Source organism: Natator depressus, chromosome 2 (genome assembly GCF_965152275.1).
Source record: "Natator depressus isolate rNatDep1 chromosome 2, rNatDep2.hap1, whole genome shotgun sequence".
Lineage (NCBI taxonomy): Eukaryota > Metazoa > Chordata > Testudines > Cheloniidae > Natator > Natator depressus.
Window position 1 is genome coordinate 184,858,423 of NC_134235.1, and position 20,865 is coordinate 184,879,287.

Genomic DNA, 20,865 nt, shown 5'->3' on the forward strand with positions numbered 1-20,865 from the left:
TCTTGAATGTATAAATAAGGCCAAATTAAGCTTTGAGAACAGCATCTGGCTCTATATATGTGTTTCTTCCCCTATACAACATGCTGTACCTCACTGTTAGCATTCTTCTTCTGTAAGGAGGATTTAGAAGAATTCAGTTTGAAATAACATTTAAGTTTTAGTTGGTTAATTCACACTGAAGTATATATAAAAAAAAAAAATGTCCTGAACATGACCTCTACAACCCCAAATACATCACTGTACTGTATTCCAACCAATGAAAATCAATCACCTTAGAACAGAGACTCTTGGCCAAATGTTTCCTAAATTACAGCTACAACCCCCTCCCCCGTAAAGTTAGTGTTCCTGGGACACAATTTGTCCAAGGGACTTTATGGTTTGACTAAAGAGTAAATGAACTGTATGAAAATGATGCAAGACTGACAGTAGTATTTTTAGGCAGGATTTGAGCAAAACACCTAGCTACAAGAACACATGCCGGAAGGAAATTTCTTCATTATCTCTATGTAAAGAATTTTATCCCTTACAAAGAAAAGGTTAGAGTTGCTATTTTTAATAAAGAGCAATGCTGCCCTCAATAAACTGATAGTGTGCAAAATAATGAAAAGATGAGGACTAACAATAACTGGATTTAACTAGTCATGTTAACATCTGAGGATACTCTAAAGCAACAGCTTCCATTAGTTTAACTTAATACTGCACATACAATCTCACTATACTATTACAAATTTACTAATATTGTACTAGGGTAGTAGTATGTAGCTACAGAACATAGGGCCTAGTCTAGGTGGGCTAGGCCACTTAATCAATGAGGACTTCTACCTCAAAATAAAGAGAGACAGGAATCATACAGTCCAGAGCGATTTAAAGCATAACGCTCTTCCTTGAGGAACATCACTACAAAAAAAATTTCCACTGCCTTGTCCCCAAGAAAAAGCAAATATGATGGTACTTGTAAAGAAGCCACACTCCAAAATCCAGAGTTTGATGTTGGAAAACATAAATGGTTTTATTTAGAGTTGTATGCAACATATATATATGACCAGAGACACAAACAAGTAAAATGCATTAAAATAGGTTGGCAGATAAATACAGAACAGTTTGAGTGCAAGAATTGGGTAGCTGAGGGTGCAATAGAAAGTAGGGGGGGAAAACAAAAACAAACAAACAAAAAACCTCCTAAAAGTTATTTCCCCACCAGAAAGTTGCTCTGTTACCAGCTTCCTCAGCCTCTCTCCATCCTGCTGGTTTAATTTTAATATTTTGAAAGATTCAAGATTCTAGTGTTCAAGTTAAAGTCTTTAGGCGAGCCCGTGGGGGGAAAAAATATACTTTTTGGTTTGTATTCCTATTGAGCAATTTAGATCTGTGATATATTGCAGAAGTCAGCAAGTATTTGTTTTCCTTTAAATCTGTACTACACGGTTTGATAACAACAGATGTCCAATGTACATCTTTTTCTAGTAATGTCACTGTTAAGTTGAGTACACATTCCTTGATTCCCAAATATTGCATATTTGTCCCCCTTATCTAATGCACACCCTATATTCAGCAAATAACTTGCACAGAGGAAATCAGGCATCCAGTAGGAAGATTAACCTTATGAAGTTAGCTTATGGGTGTTTTTATGTGAAAGTTATGCCCGCAGCAAGAAAAAAAGAGTCACATCTTAGGTATGTAAATTGCATCTCAAAGCTATGTAGAGAAGAAGTATATATATTTTAGTTTAACAAAAATAAACTCCTTTCTTTGTAAATAACTCTTAATTTGGTGTTTGCTATTTCCCAGGGAATGAACAAGGTTAACTATTAAAAAGACAAGTACAGAAACTATGACACTCTATAAACTTTGTTCTCATCTTTCAGTACTTAAGTAAATAAAGTAGGAATTTCAGTTTCCTATCAACAAAAGGTTATTTTTAAGTGTTGGCAGAAGCAGAAAATAAACCATTCAAAACAAATCTCTCAAAGTATTTCAACAAATCCCTTAAAGTAACACAACAATCTGTTCTCTTTGTGTGGCAGCTTCTTGACAGACCAAATGCTCTTCACATTTTAATCATCTGGTTCGTATCTAAGAAGAAAGAAGTTAAAGCTAGAGAGTGTAATATACCAGATAGATATTCAGTCCTCAAAGAGAAAAACCACTTCAACCAATTCCAATTACTCATATCTGTGACATTTTCATGGCAATTTACACTGCACAATTTACAAGGATGCAACCAACTATTTTTCATTTTAAAAAAATTCTCTTTTTAAACACAAACTCATTTGGCCACTTTACCAGCCCTGCAACCAGTGGAATCAGCCCTGGTGGCCACCCACCAATCTCAAGAGCCACAGGAAGCCAGACTTAGGCTTTCTGCTTCTACAGAAATTTTGGGATCCCAACGGTCTTTCCCCACCTCTTCTTTCCTACACCCACTCAATATGGGGCCACCCACTGGCCCTACAGTGGGTGTCCTTCTTCCCCTGAATGGATGGTGTAATGGGATAGTTCCACATTAAGGAAGGCCTGAGTGATTAGGTCACTAGCCTAGAATATGGAAAACCTGGGTTTAAGTCCCTGCTCTGCCACAGACTTCCTGTGTGATTTTGGGCAAGTCACTTCACCTCTCTGTGCCTCAGTTCCCCACCTGTAACTTGAGATGGCTGGGAGTCTAGGTACCTACCCAAGCCATGAAAGCAAAAAAAAGTCACCCCTACCCCACCTTGGCATTAGGAACAGGAGAGAATGGTGGTGCAAAAGAAGCAACTGCCACCCTCTTCTGCACCTCTGTGCATGGATCTTGTAGGCATGTTTTGACTCTGTCAGAATCCCATGAAAATTGTTTCCTAACAATGAGTATGTGCAGCATGATTGTTACTGTAAAGATATCAATGATTTTTTAAAACATTAAAATTCAAATTGGCATTTTGAAGAAAAATGGGTCAAGGTTGGCATATCCAAAGTTTGATGACAGCCCTACTGAATTTGTTCCAAAGAGAAGTTAACAAAACTGGTTTTAAGAGAATCTGTTTTACATTTATGGAAACAATGTGGAGGTGGAACAGACTTCTTGAGATAACAGATGGAAGAGCACCACTTACCTTGAAAGTCTTCTCCGTAGATCCTTTATCTGCTCATTCTTCTTGGTGAGAATCTCTTTCATGTTGCGGAAGGCAGCTGTTTGCTGGAACTTCTTCTCCAACTCCTGCTCAACAGGATCATCAATGCATTACAATTAAAAAAAATAAAAATCTAAAACAGTTTATTTTTTTAAAAGAACCATTCAACTGTTTCTTTCCTTAGGCTTCATTCTAGTGTTCAGTCTAGCTTTTCCCTCTCCAAAATACTTGCTGCTGTTATTACCTACTTTTGATCAATACTCAGTAGGTATTAATGAAACACTTATGGAACTTTTGGTGATGCTGACTGTTATGTAACAAAACTTGTACTAAAAACATTTGGCTTTTGTTTAGATAATGCCTACTACAGTGGGGCTCTGCACAGGTACCATGGTGCTGAACAACCTTATTAAAACAGATTTAAGAAAAAAGAAAACGCCCAAAAACTTTACCAGATACTGATCTGGGCATTTTAATAATATCAACAAAGTTACAGGCATATGAACAAACTGCAAATGCAGACTGTACACTTCTAGCTCACAGTTCAACTATACTCATGATCAAATCAAACACTGGCTAACCTAGAATACTACAGAATATCCAGTCACTTCTCTACAATCTACTTGCAAGCCTTCAGTCAAGTAAATGTCATAATTTGATGCCCTGTGATCCAAAGCATTCCAGTTGTTTTGGAAAGCCCTATAAATGTGATTTACAAGCAGTGATATTTTTAAAGCCTCATTGTGTGATGGATCAGAAGTCTACAAGTAACAACACGTATAGATACCACAAACACAGATTTTAGCTGATAGCCATGCATCTTTATGATGTATGCTGCAATCTGTAAAGTGGCATTTTTGTCTCTGAACAAGCGTTTATTTTGTATGTCCAAATATAAATAGCATAAGATATTTTTGTAGGTCAATATATTTTTGTTTTTTTAAATGACCTAAGTGCGATTTTATTTTCTTCTCACACTGATAAACACCTGTTCTGCCGAGTAGCTCACATTTGTTCCAGTAATACTAAGGTGCCATCTACCATATCTGAACAAAACAACAAGAATTCTTAATTACCTAGTACAAAGCTTTCCCAATTACACTCCTCCTTGCATTAAAAGTTGTTCTTAGGAGATAAGGAACATACTTACTTCAATAGAATTAGTTACAGACTTCAAAGAGACTTAAAAAATATGCATACATATACATGTTAGTGTCTACTGTTACCATTAGAAACATGCAAGCCCAAACAAGTCTTTCCCTTCATTTCCATATGACAAACTGGATTTCTTCTTTCAGTTTTTAAGATAGCTTTAAAGCTAACAGAATATGACATAGAACAGGGTGGATTGAAATGAAGGTATAAAATAATTTACATTTGAATAGCATCTTTCCTTCTGCAAGATTCACAGGTATTTCACAAACTAGACACACACCAGATCAATGAAATACAGCTAGCTACTGGGTCCAAAATAGCAACCTATCCATGCAAAAGCAGGCTACACTACATAGGGAATGGGGAAGTTTTGGTCAGTGACACAATAAGACAAACTGTTCTTCATGAGAGATATAGTGTCCATACAGTGTAGACAGGATCTTTGTTCTCATGTGACCTCTACATAGTTAGCATGACAATCCACTTGTCTACCTTAGGGTAAACTAGGCTCTTATGCCTTCTATCAGCATTTAAACCTGTTGTCATAAATATAAAGGGAAGGGTAAACCCCTTTAAAATCCCTCCTGGCCAGAGGAAATCTCCTCTCACCTGTAAAGGGTTAAGAAGCTAAAGGTAACCTCGCTGGCACCTGACCAAAATGACCAATGAGGAGACAAGATACTTTCAAAAGCTGGTAGGAGGGAGAGAAACAAAGGGTTTGTGTGTCTGTCTACATTTTGTCTTTGCCGGGGATAGACCAGGAATGAAGCCTTAGAACTTTTAGTAAGTAATCTAGCTAGGTATGTGTTAGATTATGATTTCTTTAAATGGCTGAGAAAAGAATTGTGCTGAATAGAATAACTATTTCTGTCTGTGTATCTTTTTTGTAACTTAAGGTTTTTGCCTAGAGGGGTTCTCTATGTTTTGAATCTAATTACCCTGTAAGGTATTTACCATCCTGATTTTACAGGGGGGATTTCTTATTTCTAATTCTATTTTTATTAAAAGTCTTCTTGTAAGAAAACTGAATGCTTTTTCATTGTTCTCAGATCCAGGGGTTTGGGTCTGTGGTCACCTATGCAAATTGGTGAGGCTTTTTATCCAACATTTCCCAGGAAAGGGAAGGTGCAAGTGTTGGGAGGATTGTTCATTGTTCTTAAGATCCAAGGGTCTGGGTCTGTAGTCACCTAGGCAAATTGGTGAGGCTTTTTACCAAACCTTGTCCAGGAAGTAGGGTGCAAGGTTTTTGGGAAGTATTTTGGGGGGAAAGACGTGTCCAAACAGCTCTTCCCCAGTAACCAGTATTTGTTTGGTGGTAGCGGCCAATCCAAGGACAAAAGGGTGGAATATTTTGTACCTTGGGGAAGTTTTGACCTAAGCTGGTAAAGATAAGCTTAGGAGGTTTTTCATGCAGGTCCCCACATCTGTACCCTAGAGTTCAGAGTGGGGGAGGAACCTTGACACCTGTGTTTAGATATTTCAAAACTAATCCTTAGATCACTAAATTAACCCCACACGTTGTCATATAACCCCAATGACGGGGGAGAGGCGGGGGGAAAGAGGTCATCTAAAAATCTGTGTGAAACTAAAGAATGAGGCTGACAGCCTTGAGACTGTCAAAAACAAAATGTGTTCAGTTAGTGGCATTTCCCAATTTCGCTTTTTGTTGTAGATAGTTGCCAATCACATTTCAGACAGAGGACTTCAACAAAAACTACGTTCTCTGTTTAGAATGAAAGTAAGATTATCCTTGTTTCATACAAAATTAACATGCCATTTCCTCACAGCTATACTTGTATATCAGCATAGGTCTAGAAACAATCTGTTGACTAGTGTTCCCTCTACTGGTTCTACAGAGAAGAAAATCACAGCATGCAGTGAGTTTTTCCAGATGACATCATTAGTTCAAATATGCATTTATGCCTACATTTTTAGAGTGTTGCAGGGGAAATTGTCAATGGTAATTATCAAACCAGATGCTCACATCGCTTTCAAGATGTCGGGACCAAATTGAAGAAGTTAATCCCTCTTCCCCACCCCACCCCCCAACAGTGCAGTGTGTCATTTTCAGCTGCAGTCTGTGAATTAGAAATACATTCAAGGGCAAATTCTGCAATCTTCCACCATTACAACACTTACTGTGGACTTTCCAATACAAAACTGGTGTCTCAGCTGATTACTAACCATCCAAAGTAGCCAGCTTCCACAAGGCAATCACCACTTTCTTGTGGTGGGAATCTGGTGCTACCAACTTTTCACAGAGGTACAACAAAAACAAAACTTCATTCTAAAGATCTGCGGTCACTGTTCACAATCATTCTGAAATGGCTGCAGAAGCTGTATTTAAGTGTCCGTCTGATTGGCACCAACCAGTGGGCTGTGTTCCATATCTATGAAATAGACTCTCTTCACTCTAATAAGGGAAGAATACTAAAAAAACAAACAAACAAAAAAAACCCCCACACACCAGAAGATGGTGTGATGTATCCCTAGTAATCTGCATACAATAGACAGAATCTTTGTTACATTAGTAGATAGTCAAAAAAAGTGAACAAAGAGCTTATCTATAAGCTCCGCAATAAGAAGCTAACCTTTTCAGCTGTAGATAACTGGTCCTGAACCTTGAGTAGGTCATGCTTTGTCGTCACCAAGTTCTCTTCCAAGAACTTTTGGTTTGCAGTACTGTCATTCAGAGTCTTCTCAAACTGGCACCTCAGAGCAGACACTGTATCTTCTAGTTCACTTATATCCTGAGTTACGTTAGTCTTCAAAAGAAATATTAAAATGAATCTTTTTTGCAAAATCCTAAATGAAAGAGTGCATTTTAAATTATTTGTTGAAAATGATCACAGAAGGTCTTTAAATGGCAAACCGCAGTGCTTTAACCCCCCCTCCCATAGATCACAAAGCAGTAAAAGAATACATGTTTAGCCTTCAGAAAGTGTCAATAAATACATTTTAGGGTGAATGGAAAGGCTTCTTTTCTGCCAAGTCAAGATTTCAAATTCTTAGAAACTGCTTCATTTCTCTGTGGGAATTATATTTCATTATCTCCTATCAGTTATCACTTAGGATACAAATTACACACTGTATGAAGCGTATAAAGAAGTTTAGAGAATATAATGAGAACATACATGGCTATACTGTAGCTTTTAAAGCCATTGACTGTTATGAGAGGTGTAGAGGAAGATGGTGTGTGTGTTAAGGAACACACCAGCAACAGGAGCTGAAGCCACACTGTTTGGAGATGAGATACAAGAAGACTAATCTCCATAATTACCAGGAAAGCATACCTTAATAGCAACAGTCATCCGGTGAAAAGCAGCAACACACACGCCTTCGAGCACCAGCCCTGGGCCATATGTGTGTTCAGTTAACTGCCACGTCCATGTATATTAAAACCTCTCATTTATAAGAGAGGTATCTGACGACTAGACTCTTGAAAATAACATTGTGTTGAAACAAAAGAATGAAGTCTCAATGCATTTGTATCAGGACTCAGAAAAGATCTGAACTATCAGGGCCTCAAAGGAACCAAAATCTAAGAAGGAAGAAGTTCAGGCCTGTTTCATGCTAGGGAGCTAAGAGCCAAGAGCAGGAATTCAGTCAATATGGTATTCACCGAGAAACAACGTTTACTTTATCTTCAAATGTTTTCGGATTGATGCTGTGTTGAAAGATGCTACACAGTTAGGAAATTGCATGTGTCTCTAGGCATAGTTTGTTCCTCAGTAGTTCACATGCCTTCTCTTCCGATTTTGAACTCACTAATGACTGGGTCTCTGTGACAGACATGATCTGCTGTAGTTTTGATGAAAGTAGTTAGACAGAATGCGAGTATTTTAAGCCCATGTTAACCTGGGCCATTAAAGCATGATTAGGATTATATCATTTTACTGACATTCATTTTATTAAAAGGCACAGTGACACCAGCTACACTTAAAAAGCAGAATCCAGCCACCTAATATTTTCAGAGATGAATGTGGAGTACATTAATTCTTCACCTTTCCTCATGGGGACAACATCTGTTTTAGAAGTTCTATTAACCAAAATAATCCCATGTAGGGTCACAATTCCTTTAAGAAGGAAATCAAAATCTTTGAAGACTATTTTAAAAAGGGTAAGCATGGAGGATCTAGGAGATTGGCTGAAAAAGATTTCAACCTTGTGTAAATATTTCACTGCAAAAAAATCAACTAGCTAGGTTCCATCACATATATATGCCCATGAAAAGGAAATTTAAGAGCTGAAGGAGAAGTGAGTGGCAAGGTGGGGGAAAACAACTGGCTTCATGTGAACTGCAGGTACTCAACATGTCTGAAAGTTAGGCCAGCTGATGCCTACACAGACAGGCAGCAGATAAGACTGGTCTCCAGGCCTTTAGAACTACCAGTGTAATAATTACAGTTACAAAACTTAAGTCAGATAAGGAAAGTATCTGCCGTGACCTTTAAATCAAACTACCATTGAATAATATCATTGTATGAAAAATAACAGATCCTAAAAATCACTAAGGGGCACTATAACGTATTAACAAAATAGAGTACATACCATAAACCATTAAGAAAGCAAAATAAAAAGAAACTTGGATTAAAAATATGGAAATTAAGAGGACATACAATTTTTTTTAAGACAGGGAATTGAAAAACTCACTTCAAAGTTAGCAATATTGCGGTATTAGAAATGTCAGTTTTTCAACTTTACTTTCATAGAAGGCAGAAAAAGCTAAATAGGACTAAAACATTTCAACTCATTTGTTACAAGTTGAACTGAAATACTTTGAAAAAATCTGTTTGATTCACCTTTTTAATTCTTATTTATTTTCTTAATAATGTGAATACCTAACAGTTTATTAAAAATATTTTTAATCTGTCCGCAGTTCAGGTTTTTCCATTTCTATGTTTTTCCTGCAATGCTTAATCATATTTGGATTATCAACTTTTACAGGAGAAACCGGAGACCCTCAATTCAAGTGTTGACAGGTAAATGTAGGAAGAACTATTTTTGACAAAGTGTTTAAGGTATATTTGCAATTTAGAGGTCTCTGGGTTTGATCCTATACTCAAGTAAGTCAATGGCAAAATCCCACTGACTCCACTGGTATAGGCTCCGATCCTATTTGTGCATTTTTTTAAACAATATATGCTGGTATACTTTCCAAAAAGAGCTATGCATACACATAAGGAGAATATACAATAATATTGACCAAGACAGACTGAACATTTTATTGCTGAATCAGAAAGGAAACTAGAGGACATCTCTTTACTAACAAAAGAGGAAAAAACAAAAATAAGAAAAAAACATAACAAAACATATACCTATTAATATTAAACTCCTTTTGATCTTTAGAATACAAAGAAACAAACTTTGGAATGGTTCTTATGATAATTTCCTACCACAGATTAGGTCACACATAAGCATGAAATATTTTTCTTAAAGGATCAGAGCCCTAAATGTTAGTGGGACCATGGCAACCCTGAATAGGACCTTTGTGTGCCCCACAAAGCCAACTGCACCTGTCAGGTCTAATTAGTTCTACATGACTTGGTAATGCTAGTTCAATGGAGAAAACAGCCAACCTTTTGATCTCCCTGAATCATCTGTAAATCCTTCAGTGATTTCTCTAGTTTTGATTTTTCATCCAATGCACTTGTAGCCTGCAATAAATTGGAAAGACAAAGCTTAAAGCAGCATCTTTTACTGGAAATGAGAGAATTATAATTATGTTCTTTCTATTTAGGTTTTTTAAAATGTACATATATTTACTATCCAGGTTCATAGTGAGTTTACCTGTGTTTCTATTGTCTTGAGTCTGGTCTTCAGTTTTTCATTTTCTTCTTGAAGTCTTGTAATTTCCTTTCGGTAAATAAAAATTAGTTTTACCATGAACACTCTTGCATGACTGAATTTGATAGACTTGCAGTTATTTTCAATTATTTCAGGTAAGTAAATATATTTTCTAGTTCAGAAAAGCTAGCTACTATGTCAATGCTTAAAAAGATGACCAGCCCACTGTGGTCACTGGTTTTTCTTTATGGGCTTGATCCTGCACGGTCTTGGGCATCCAGGCCCCAACAGAGCAGAGAACTTAAGCATGTTCTTACCTAAGTATATGAGCAGTTGCACTGTAGTCTATAGGACTATTCACATGCTAAAGTTAAGCATATGCATAAGTTATTTACTGGATCAGAGTCAGAACATTCAGTACCTTGCAGGATCAAACTACATAGGATAAGGAATAATATTAACTGAAACAAAAGTAAAATTGCATTTTAGAGATACAGATCCTATTTGTGGTATTTGTCAAAATGCTTTCCAATCAACAGGACAGGAAACAATTTATTCATGTTCACTGTTTAAAACAAAAAGAAAAGGAGTACTTGTGGCACCTTAGAGACTAACAAATTTATTTGAGCATATTTGAGATGCATGCGATGAAGTGAGCTGTAGCTCACGAAAGCTTATGCTCAAATAAATTTGTTAGTCTCTAAGGTGCCACAAGTACTCCTTTTCTTTTTGTGGATACAGATTAACCTGGCTGCTACTCTGAAAACTGTTTAAAACGTGACAGATAGGCTCTTCTGAAAAATCAGGCAACCCCTCTCAAAAATCCTCTTTTAGCCAAGTAGGAGTGCAAGTGATCTTCAAATGTTTATTTTGGAATGTATTTGTTCAGTCTTCATATATATTATGTCAGTGGTTCTCAACCAGGGGTATGCGTAATCCTGGGGGTACGCAGAGATCTTCCAGGGGGTACATCAGTTCATCTAGGTATTTGCCTAGTTTTACAACAGGCTATATAGAAAGCATTAGTGAAGTCAGTACAAACTAAAATTTCATACAGACAATTACTTGTTTATACTGCTCTATATATACTATACACTGAAATGTAAGTACAATATTTATATTCCAATTTATTTGATTACATGATAAAAATGAGAAAGTAAGCAATTTTTCACTAATAGTGTGCTCTAACACTTTTGTATTTTTATGTCTGATGTTGTAATCAAGTAGTTTTTAAGTAAGGTGAAACTTGGGGTACACAACACAAATCAGACTTCTGAAAGGGGTACAGTAGGTCTCCAAAGGTTGAGAGCCACTGTATTATGTCAACAGTTGGGGAATGAAAGAGTTTAAATATTAAGGCTGTGATCCTGCTGTTATTTATGTCTATGGATATAGGACTGGAAGGGATCTCCTGGGTCATCAGGTTTGCAGCCCTGTCATATAATCCCTTTCATGCTTCACTTTAAATATGAGTAATTCCATTTAAAATTAACAATTACTCTCCTGCTTAAAGTTACTCACGTGCCTAAGTGTTTGCATGATTGAGGCCTAAACAGCTTTCAAGTTCACTTGTATAGTTATATTCACCATGTTAACCTTGGTATTCTTTCTTTCAAATATTTAGGAATTACTGGCACAGCACCACAAATAGTTTTCCCTACCTAGTTTGACTTTTACTTAATCACAATATCTGTAGAACAAACTATTCTCCTCAAACAATCCTGAAAACCTCTTCCCTGCAAAGTGATTCCAGAAAAACTACTGGCACCACGCTGCAGAAAAAGTTTGCTTTGCAACAACAGTTACCTTTCACTTAGGTGCTGTTCCTGCTGAGTCTGTCTGCTGCTTCCTATGTTTTGTGTCAGAAAATGTGACAAAGTTTTATTGGTCACAGTAAATTTACATTTCAGCTTTGAACCACCTTTGCAAAAAAACAAAAAAATCCTATTTGGATAAAAAACTGCAGTGTAATATTCTAATATGTGGTGTTGGATGTTCTAATTATATTCAGTTATAAACAAAAGTAAATTTGCTAAATGTTAAAATTCACTTTAAATATAAGAATTAAACACATAAAGGAGTCTCCATCTTCACTTGATCTCTTGGTGATGGAGAAAGAAAATACAGCTCATCACTGAAAAAAAAAAATCTCATGAGAGTCCATGCATCACTAAGTTCTGGTAAGGCTAGTTCTATTTCTTTATATTAAGTTTTCGGGTTATTTAGTAGTCTAAACTATTGCTGAATGAATCACCATTAAAAAAAATTAGCATTTGCTTTACAATAATTTGAAAATCTGTAACAAATGGGAAATTGGAAATTTGTAAAGTTGAAAGGCAAGTTTAATTTTTTTCCTTTTAAACTGTGCTTCAATTAGAATTTAATTTAAACTACTGCAAAAATAAAAAATGAAAAAAACCAAACAATATAAAAGAAACAGAATTTGACTTTGAAAATCTCTAATATCCCATTCACTCCAATGATGGGCTGCATTACTTGTGTTTCAATCTACTTCCCAGAAGGAAGTCCAGTCTCATGAAAGTTCAGCAAAACATCACCTCCCACTAATCCTATTAATTAAATAGAGAAACTGTAACAGTAACCGTTTTTTCTAAAATGCATGCAAAATAAGTTTTATATTTGCAATACATTAAATGCCACAAGCACATAATTAAAATGAATCTTCAAAAGTGTTTCATTTATTAAAGTGACTGAAGTTTTGTAGGTTTCAGAGTAGGCGTCTAATGCATTATGCAAACCCTGATTACTGGGTAGCATCTAAGTTCAGCTGAATAAATTAAATGCTCATCAACCCCAAATATGTCAAGGGAACAAATTCTTACCTTGTTTAGCAGCTCTGACCCACCTTCATTTAATGGAGCAAGTTTAGGCTTCATGAGCTCTGAACTGGGCTAAAGTAATGACAAAGATACAAAAAATTAAAATGACATGTTTTCTTTCTAGCATTTTTAAGTAGCTAAAATAATTTCTCCAACTCTATCCTTTCTGCTGTCTGGTGAAATGCAACCAATGATTGTTTATTCTGAATTCATTTTATTATTTGTTCAGGCTTGGGCTCTTTCATTAAAACTAACAAATCTTATATAAAACTTGTTTTCAATTTTTAAAATATTTGCCGAGTACACATTTTTTTCAACTAGACTCTTTTTCAAAGTCTAAAAGACAGAATAAAGAGAAGAGATTTCTGAAACTAAAATATGACAATACATTTATTTTACAGTTGGCATCCTTAGAACTGAAGCTTTATTTAACTAGTTTTAAAACTGAGATGGGAGGCAGGATCTTAATACTGTATATACAGCTCCTGATGCTGCAATTATCACAAGTCATATAAGTTAGAAAACACTAAAAGAAAGAATGAATGCCTATGTCTTTAAAGGAGTACAGAATTTATAATTGTCATAAATATTTACACCCTTTAAAATAATTTCTGTTCACTGTAATCTATTTAAATTTTCAAATACTGTGTATGTTAACTGGGTATAAATTTGGCAAACAAGATCTAATATGTGGTCACGTCAGAGAAACCTTACTTTCTTTGTAATAATAAGATAGTCCTTTCTACCTTGCAACTTATAAATATGGTCAAGATTTAAAAAACAAACTGTACCTCCCCAAAAAACCAAAACAATACCTTACATGTTCCAAAGAGGTTAATGAAAAAGCACTTTTAGAAAGTCAGGCCATTTACTTTGGTGACTATATAGAGAGGGTCATGGATCAGTGTTCAAGTTGCCATTTGAGGCACATTGCGCATACACTAAGTGACTATATATAGATTTTGGAACTTAACTTTAGGCTGCTATTTTTGAAAATCTTTAAAGGTTATTTTTAGCTTAAATACCTTTATTCTTAAGCACACGGAAATAGTCTACAGTAAACATCTTTAACAAATGTAGTGGTTTCATAGGGCATTTGATTATAGTATTTCAGAGTAACAAATCTCTACCTTCTTGTTTGAAGATGTAAATTCTGCCTTTTCAAATTCAGCAACTTGCTCTAACAATTCTCTTGGAGAGAAAAATGAAGAGAAACATTAAGTTTATTAGACAAATAATCTTGTTAAACACAATTTACAAGTCTGCTGCTGTGCTTCTTATTCAAGTAAGACTTCCAAGGCACACAGGATCAGACCCCTGGGTCAGTACAAAAAAGGCAACATAAGTACACCCTATATAGAAATAAAAATAAAAATTCTAAATAATGAAATTCTAGGCAAGCAAGATTATTATTTACATGGGCAAATCACTTCATGAAGAAGTTAAAATCATCATTTGTAATCTTTTAATTGAAAAACTGCATCTGAAACTAAATTGTCATTGGTATAATAATCTTAGAAAATGATTTTAGGGGTGTAAGAGGTGAACATAATAGTATTTACAAAAAGAAAAGGAGTACTAGCGGCACCTTAGAGACTAACCAATTCATTTGAGCATAAGCTTTCGTGAGCTACAGCTCACTTCATCGGATGCTCACGAAAGCTTATGCTCAAATAAATTGGTTAGTCTCTAAGGTGCCGCTAGTACTCCTTTTCCTTTTGCGAATACAGACTAACACGGCTGCTACTCTGAAACCTGTCATAATAGTATTTAGTCACTTTAAAGGTATCAGTGAAACTATTCTCTATTTCTATATAATTCAAATGAGGTTACCGATTTTCCAGCTCAGAGATGTCAGTCTGTAGTTTAAGGTACCACTTCTCAGCCTGTGAAAAGAGTTGGCGTAGAAGTAGCACATTGGTGTATGCTGTATTAATGAGTTCTGATTCCACTTCACTGTGTACCACAGTCTGCAACCCATCCAGCATTTCTGTCACCTCATCTACTGTGAAAGTCTCCTCCACCAGCCTAAACAGAAAAGTTAACAAAAGTCACATGTATCATAAAAATAAAGACTCTACAGCAATCCAAAAAACGTCACTAGATCAGATAACGCTTGCAACTAGCATAAGGACCTTTTAAAAAAAAAGGTGTGTCAATGTCTGCAGTATGATGCTGTTGAGAAAAAGGTAAGTGTCTTTCTGGGATGTATTAACAGTAGTGTTGTATGTAATACTCAAGAGGTAATTGTTCTACTCTGTTCACATTGATGAGGCCTCAGCTGGAATATGGTGTCTAGTTTTGGGCACCACATTTTACGAAACAAGTGCACATGTTGGAAAGAGTCCCCAGGAGAGCAAAAAAAAAAGAAATTTAGAAAACATGACTTATGAGGAAAGGTTGAAAACGATGGGCAGGATTTGTCAAAAAGAAAAGGAGTACTAGTGGCACCTTAGAGACTAACCAATTTATCTGAGCATAAGCTTTCGTGAGCTACAGCTCACTTCGTCGGATGCATTCGATGAAGTGAGCTGTAGCTCACAAAAGCTTATGCTCAAATAAATTGGTTAGTCTCTAAGGTGCCACTAGTACTCCTTTTCTTTTTGCGAATACAGACTAACACGGCTGCTACTCTGAAACCAGGATTTGTCTAGAGACAAGAAGGCTGAGGAGGGACATGATAACACTTTCAAATATGTAAAAGGTTGTTAGGAAGAGGTGATCTATTTTTTTCCATGTCTACCAACGGTAGGACAAGAAGTTTGCAGCAAGGGAGATTCAGGTTAGATATTAGGAAAAACTTTAACTAGAAGGACAGTTAAGCTCTGGAACAGGTTATCTAGGGAAGTTGTGGAATCCCCATCATTGGATGTTTTTAGAAACAGGTTAGACCTGTCAGGGATTGTCTACAAAGGTAACCTTAATCCTGCCTCAGCATGGCAGGGGGATGGACTAGATGACCTTGAGGTCCCTTCCAACCTTACATTTCTATTATTCTAGATAACAATGTCATTAACAATTTAATATTTTACTTGAATCTTCTCTCTGAAAGTTTTGATTAAATAAAAATTTTGTAATTATAAATTTTGTTTTGGGCCTTAAATCTAATTTTGATTTACCAACCGTAATATGTAACTCAAGCTTACAGTTTCACAGCAATTTAACACATCAATTCCTATTAAAATTAAAAATTAGAAAAAAAACTCTTTTAGCAATTGTTTAGATTGAAACCTTTCCCTTTTCGTACTTTTAAAAGCAATCGTGATCTACTGGATATAATGTACTTGGACTTTCAGAAAGCTTTTGATAGGGTCCCACACCAAAGGCTTTTAAGCAAAGTAAGCAGTCAAGATAAGATGTTAAAAGATAGGAGACAAAGTAGGAAAAAATGGTCAATTTTCACAGTGGACAGAGTAGGGTTCCCCAACAATCTGTACTGGGACCTATGCTGTTCAATAGAGTCAAATGATCTGGAAAAGGGGATAAACAGTGAGGATGATGCTAAATTACTCAAGATAATTAAATCGAAAGCTGACTGCAAAGAGTTCCAAAAGGATCTCACTAAACTGGGTGCCTAGGCGACAAAACCACACATGAAATTCAGCATTGATAAGTGAAAAGTAATGCATAATGGAAAACATAATCCCAACTATATATACAAAATGATGGGATCTGGATGAGCTGTTACCACTCAAGAAATAGATCTTGGAGTCATCATGGATAGTTCTCTGAAAATATCTGCTCAATGTGCAGTGGCAGGCCAATTTTTTTTTTTTTTTTAAAACAGATTAGAAACCACTAGGAAAGGGATAGATAATCAGACAGAAAATATCATAATGACACTACACAAATCTATGGCATGCCCACAGCTTGAATATTCCATGCAGTTCTGTTCAACTTGGTGATGCTAGTAAGCCAAGGGCGAGCTCTGGCCAAGGCCATGGTGTTAGCTTGGAACTGAGAAACTCATAGCTGGAAACCAAACCAGCTCACCTGTATGTTAGTTTTGTTCAAAATAGGTATTAGTCTTCCAACAACATATTTAGTGTTTAAACTCTATGAAATGCTTGTAAATTACTTTAAATTCACTTGTAATGTCTATATTCCATGCTATAAGGAAATATGTAAGTTTTGCTTTATAGCTTTAAAAATGTTTGCTCTGAACTTGTGAACCCAGGCACGGGCCATTAATAATCACAATACAAAGGATTGGTGAATGGCTCTATCACAGCTCAGAAATGAGCTGGTCTCATCGACTGGAAAGCCAAATGTAAAGATAAAACAGGGTCACAGGAAAATGTGTCATCTCTTTGCTGTTTGAACTCTCACAGGGCCAGAGACTCTAAACTGAAGTGAGACACCCCGCCCCAGGTTTATCCCTGGATTTACCCTGAAAGACATCTTGAATTGACAGATCACTACAACTCTGTCACTCTTAGGATTTAGGTTGCAACTACTTTGTGTTATATGCTTGCTTGGTTTAACCTGCAAATGGCTCTTTTTCCTAGTTAATATACCTTTAGTTAGTTTATTACAGAATTGGCTACAGGCACAATCTTTGGTGCAAGATCTAGGGTACCAACTGATCTAGGGTAAGCGACTGGTCTCTTGGGACTGGAAGAAACCTGAATAGTTTGTGATTTTTGGTGTAAGTGACCATTAATCACTAAGTCCAGCTTGCCTGGATGGCAAGATAAACGAGAGAGCATAAGGGGACTGTCTGTGATTCTATGGTAAGACTGATATAGTGATCCAGGAGTTCACATTTGTAACTGGGTTGGTGAAATCTAATTATAAAACATACCACCAGTTTGGGGTGTCTGCCCTGTTCTTGACTGTCTGGTCTGAGGTAGGCACTCGTGGTCATGAGCCCGTCCAGACAGCACAACATCCCCATCTCAAAGAAGATATATTAGAATTGGAAAAGGTACAGAAAAGGGCAACACAAGTTATTAGGGATATGGAAGAGTTTAGAGAGATTAAAAAAGACTGGGACTGTTCATCTTAGAAAATAGATGACTAAGGGGATATATGATAGTGGTCTATAAGATAATGAATGGTGTGGAGAAAGTGAATAAGGAAGTGTTATTTACCCTGTCACATAATTTGAGACCCAAGAAACTAACAGGCAACAGTTCTAAAACAAACAAAAGGAAGTACTACTTCACACAACACAATTAACCCGTGGAACACATTTTCAGGACATGCTGTGAAGGCCAAAAGTATAACTGGGGTCAAAAAAAGAATTAGCTAAATTCATGGAGGATAGGTTCCTCCATCAGAGATGCAATCCCATGCTCTGGATGTCCCTAAACTCTGATTGACAGAATGGTGGAACTGGACGACAGTCAATAGTTGCCTGTTCTGATTATTCCCCCTCTGATGCATTGGCCACTCTTGAAGAACAGGATACCGGGCTAGATGGACCATTGGTCTGGCCCAGTATGGTGGCCATTCTTATCTTTTCCTTGACAGGGATATACAGACACATTGCATACAAATTAGCTGTTTTACATACAGGTGAGGTCAAACATATTTGATAGATAATTTAACAGATGCCTCAGGATTAATCCCTGGCAGAAGAGTCTTGCTCTCCTTGGGCTTTTGCTTTATTATTTTTCCCTCCTCATGGTACCTGCTGTCCTTAAGATCCTGAAAGCAAGAATCCACTGTCTTGAGACGGAGGCCACGCTTGGAACGAGCGAAGCGCATGTAATTGATCACTTCATTCTGGTGGTGATCATTTAGACCCAGCTCCGCCTGTGGATCAGGGGACACAGTAAAGGTTAACATATCTATGAGATAAATCTAACATAGAAGACTTAGGTCCAGCTCTACAAAGGTATTTAGGCTTCTAACTTCCTCTAATTTCAACGGAAGTTAGGAATTTAAATTTCTCTCTGCAAGTTAAATGTAACATCTTAATTAAATCTGAAAATTTTTTACAAACAGGATTGACTTTACACTATTGTTTATACTTTTTATTTACTTTGTGCATTTCTAAATCAGCTTAGACAATGAAATAGCGTTGGAACGCTCATCTTTGTTTGGGGTGGACAGAAAGGGATGATTTTGGGGCGAAAATATGGACTTTTTAAATTTAAATCAGTTTTTAAAATTTTGTTAAATTATAATAAGTTTTTCTCTTAAAAATAAACATGTTTAAAATTAAATCTGAATTTAATACAAAATATGTTAAAGGCCTAAATTAATAATAATCTCTTAAAACATTTAAATGAAAAATAAATATGCTGAATCCATCAACCTCTAGCAAAGTCTTCTTTTCTATATTAAATAATCAGGGAAAAAAATCTAACTTTTGGAGGCCAAGCTTTATAAATATGATACAACATGTAGTATAACACACTTGTTTTGTTTAATAAAAATAAATTTTATATGCTGTTTTGTGTGTTAAATTTCAGTTACTATCATGATTCAGCTTGACACAAATCATGATCAAAAAGTTAGCAAATAAGCAATATATTATTCACCTTTTTCTAACATATGAAAAACATACACTTAATCAGAATCTGAAAATATTAAGCTATGTAATTCCTTAAATAAATGTATGTAGTTCTAGTGTACCCTCTTAGATAGTAGAAAGATGTACCAAATCTAGTGTAAAAGTTCTATTTAGTTGTAAATCAACCAAGGAGAATGCACCGCTTTTTTTAGAAAACAACTGAAGTACAAATTGAAAAGTCGATTACAATGGATGATTTAACTGGAGGCTCTACATTTGGTGAGTTAAATCGCCTCGATTTAAACCAATCCACCCTGCCTTTGTTTATTGTTTTCATGCACTAACTGTAATGCCCAGCTAAAAACAATACGGCAGGGGAAGGGTCGGTTCGAATCCAAAACTAGAAGTGGGTTTAACGGCAGCCAAGAAAGCAGCACTGGATTCCTAACATTAATAAAACCAACTCACACTGGTTTCTTGCAAGTCTGGCAGCATTTGTTGTTGTTCTCAAAGCCCCAGCTCCCAGAGCCAGGTTGATTTACCTGACAATCTTCAGTTTTGTTTAGGGAAGCAGAAGAAGTTTCCAACCCTCGTGGTTGTGGAGAAAAGCCTGAAACGGGGACCCGCTCCCTCCCAGGCAAATACTGAGCTAACGCCGCGGGCTGCTTTCCAAATACTGCTCTTGGGCTCTAGGCCAGTCTCCGGACGTCTACGCCTGGGGCTGGCCATGCTGGGAATCACCGCAATGGCGCCTACAGTGGCAGCTCCTGCCCGACCACCACGACTGACGGCTCGGGCAAAGCCACCCCGACGGGCAGGACCCTGGGCGAGGGCCAGCAGCAGCGCCGCTCCACTAAGCCGCCCCCGCTCTGGGCCAGCCGCCGCCCGGGGACTTAGGGGGGCGGGGTTCAGCGCCTGCGGTCGGGCCGCCCCGCGCTGAGGGATGAGATGGGGGCGCGTCTTTGTCTCAGCATCGCGGCCGTTATTCGGCGGGGCTGGGCGGGTGGCTCCTGACGGCCCCAGGAGCGCTGACCCCGGAAAGGATGCGGGGACCTGAGTTCAATCGGCGGGCTGGGGCGAGGGAACAGGGCCACTGGGGTAGCGAGCTCAGCAAGGTCCCAGAGCCGGTACCGTCCCCAGGTAGGCCGGGATGCAACCTCGTTACTCACCATGGCGACTCTAACGGGTACTAGGAGGTGACAGCTGACTATACAGCGACGGTTGCCATGGAGAACAAAACCTGGCAGGCGCTTTACTACCATCTCATTGGACGATTATGTTCATGTGACCGGAAGTAAGGGGGCGCGGCCGCCTAACGGATTATTTTCTGCGTTGCGTGGACTTTTAGGGCGGTACGTTACTGGCTGTGCGGTTTCCAAGGGCGACGTAGCCGCGAGCTGCTCGCGGAACTCCCCCGCCCCCTGCAGATTGCGCACGCCCATTAGCCCGTCTCTCGCGCGCTTTGCACTGAGCGTTGCTCTGAGCGCCCAAGCCACACGGGGGCGCGCGCCTC

At 37.5% G+C, this 20,865-nt stretch overlaps 1 protein-coding gene across 3 annotated transcripts; it reads right to left on the reverse strand.

Annotated features, from left to right (window-relative positions):
• Window positions 1-1,050: 1,050 nt before the first annotated feature.
• On the reverse strand, window positions 1,051-20,624 carry LZTFL1 (leucine zipper transcription factor like 1). 3 transcript variants are annotated; one of them, XM_074945526.1, is made up of 10 exons: window positions 20,522-20,624; window positions 18,525-18,649; window positions 14,723-14,917; window positions 14,020-14,080; window positions 12,893-12,961; window positions 10,053-10,118; window positions 9,842-9,919; window positions 6,854-7,012; window positions 3,090-3,193; window positions 1,051-2,073 (listed from the first exon to the last, which is right to left on the reverse strand). In XM_074945526.1, the coding sequence occupies exons 1-10, from the start codon at window positions 20,612-20,614 to the stop codon at window positions 2,055-2,057; spliced, it is 969 nt and encodes a 322-aa protein (XP_074801627.1). In that variant the 5' UTR covers window positions 20,615-20,624; the 3' UTR covers window positions 1,051-2,054. The 3 variants fall into 3 exon arrangements, with proteins under 3 accessions (XP_074801627.1, XP_074801626.1, XP_074801628.1); XM_074945525.1 differs by having other exon boundaries at window positions 1,052-2,073; window positions 6,854-7,027; window positions 20,522-20,620; XM_074945527.1 differs by lacking the exon at window positions 20,522-20,624 and adding an exon at window positions 19,895-19,999 and having other exon boundaries at window positions 1,052-2,073; window positions 6,854-7,027.
• Window positions 20,625-20,865: the final 241 nt, after the last annotated feature.

Coding starts and splice junctions, on each gene's coding strand:
- LZTFL1 (XM_074945525.1), bottom strand. CDS start 20,614: ATGGTAGTAAAGCGCCTGCCAGGTTTTGTTCTCCATGGCAACCGTCGC. Junction 18,650..20,521: donor TACCCGTTAGAGTCGCCATG/GTGAGTAACGAG, acceptor CCTGATCCACAG/GCGGAGCTGGGTCTAAATGA. Junction 10,119..12,892: donor GGTCAGAGCTGCTAAACAAG/GTAAGAATTTGT, acceptor ATTTACCGAAAG/GAAATTACAAGACTTCAAGA.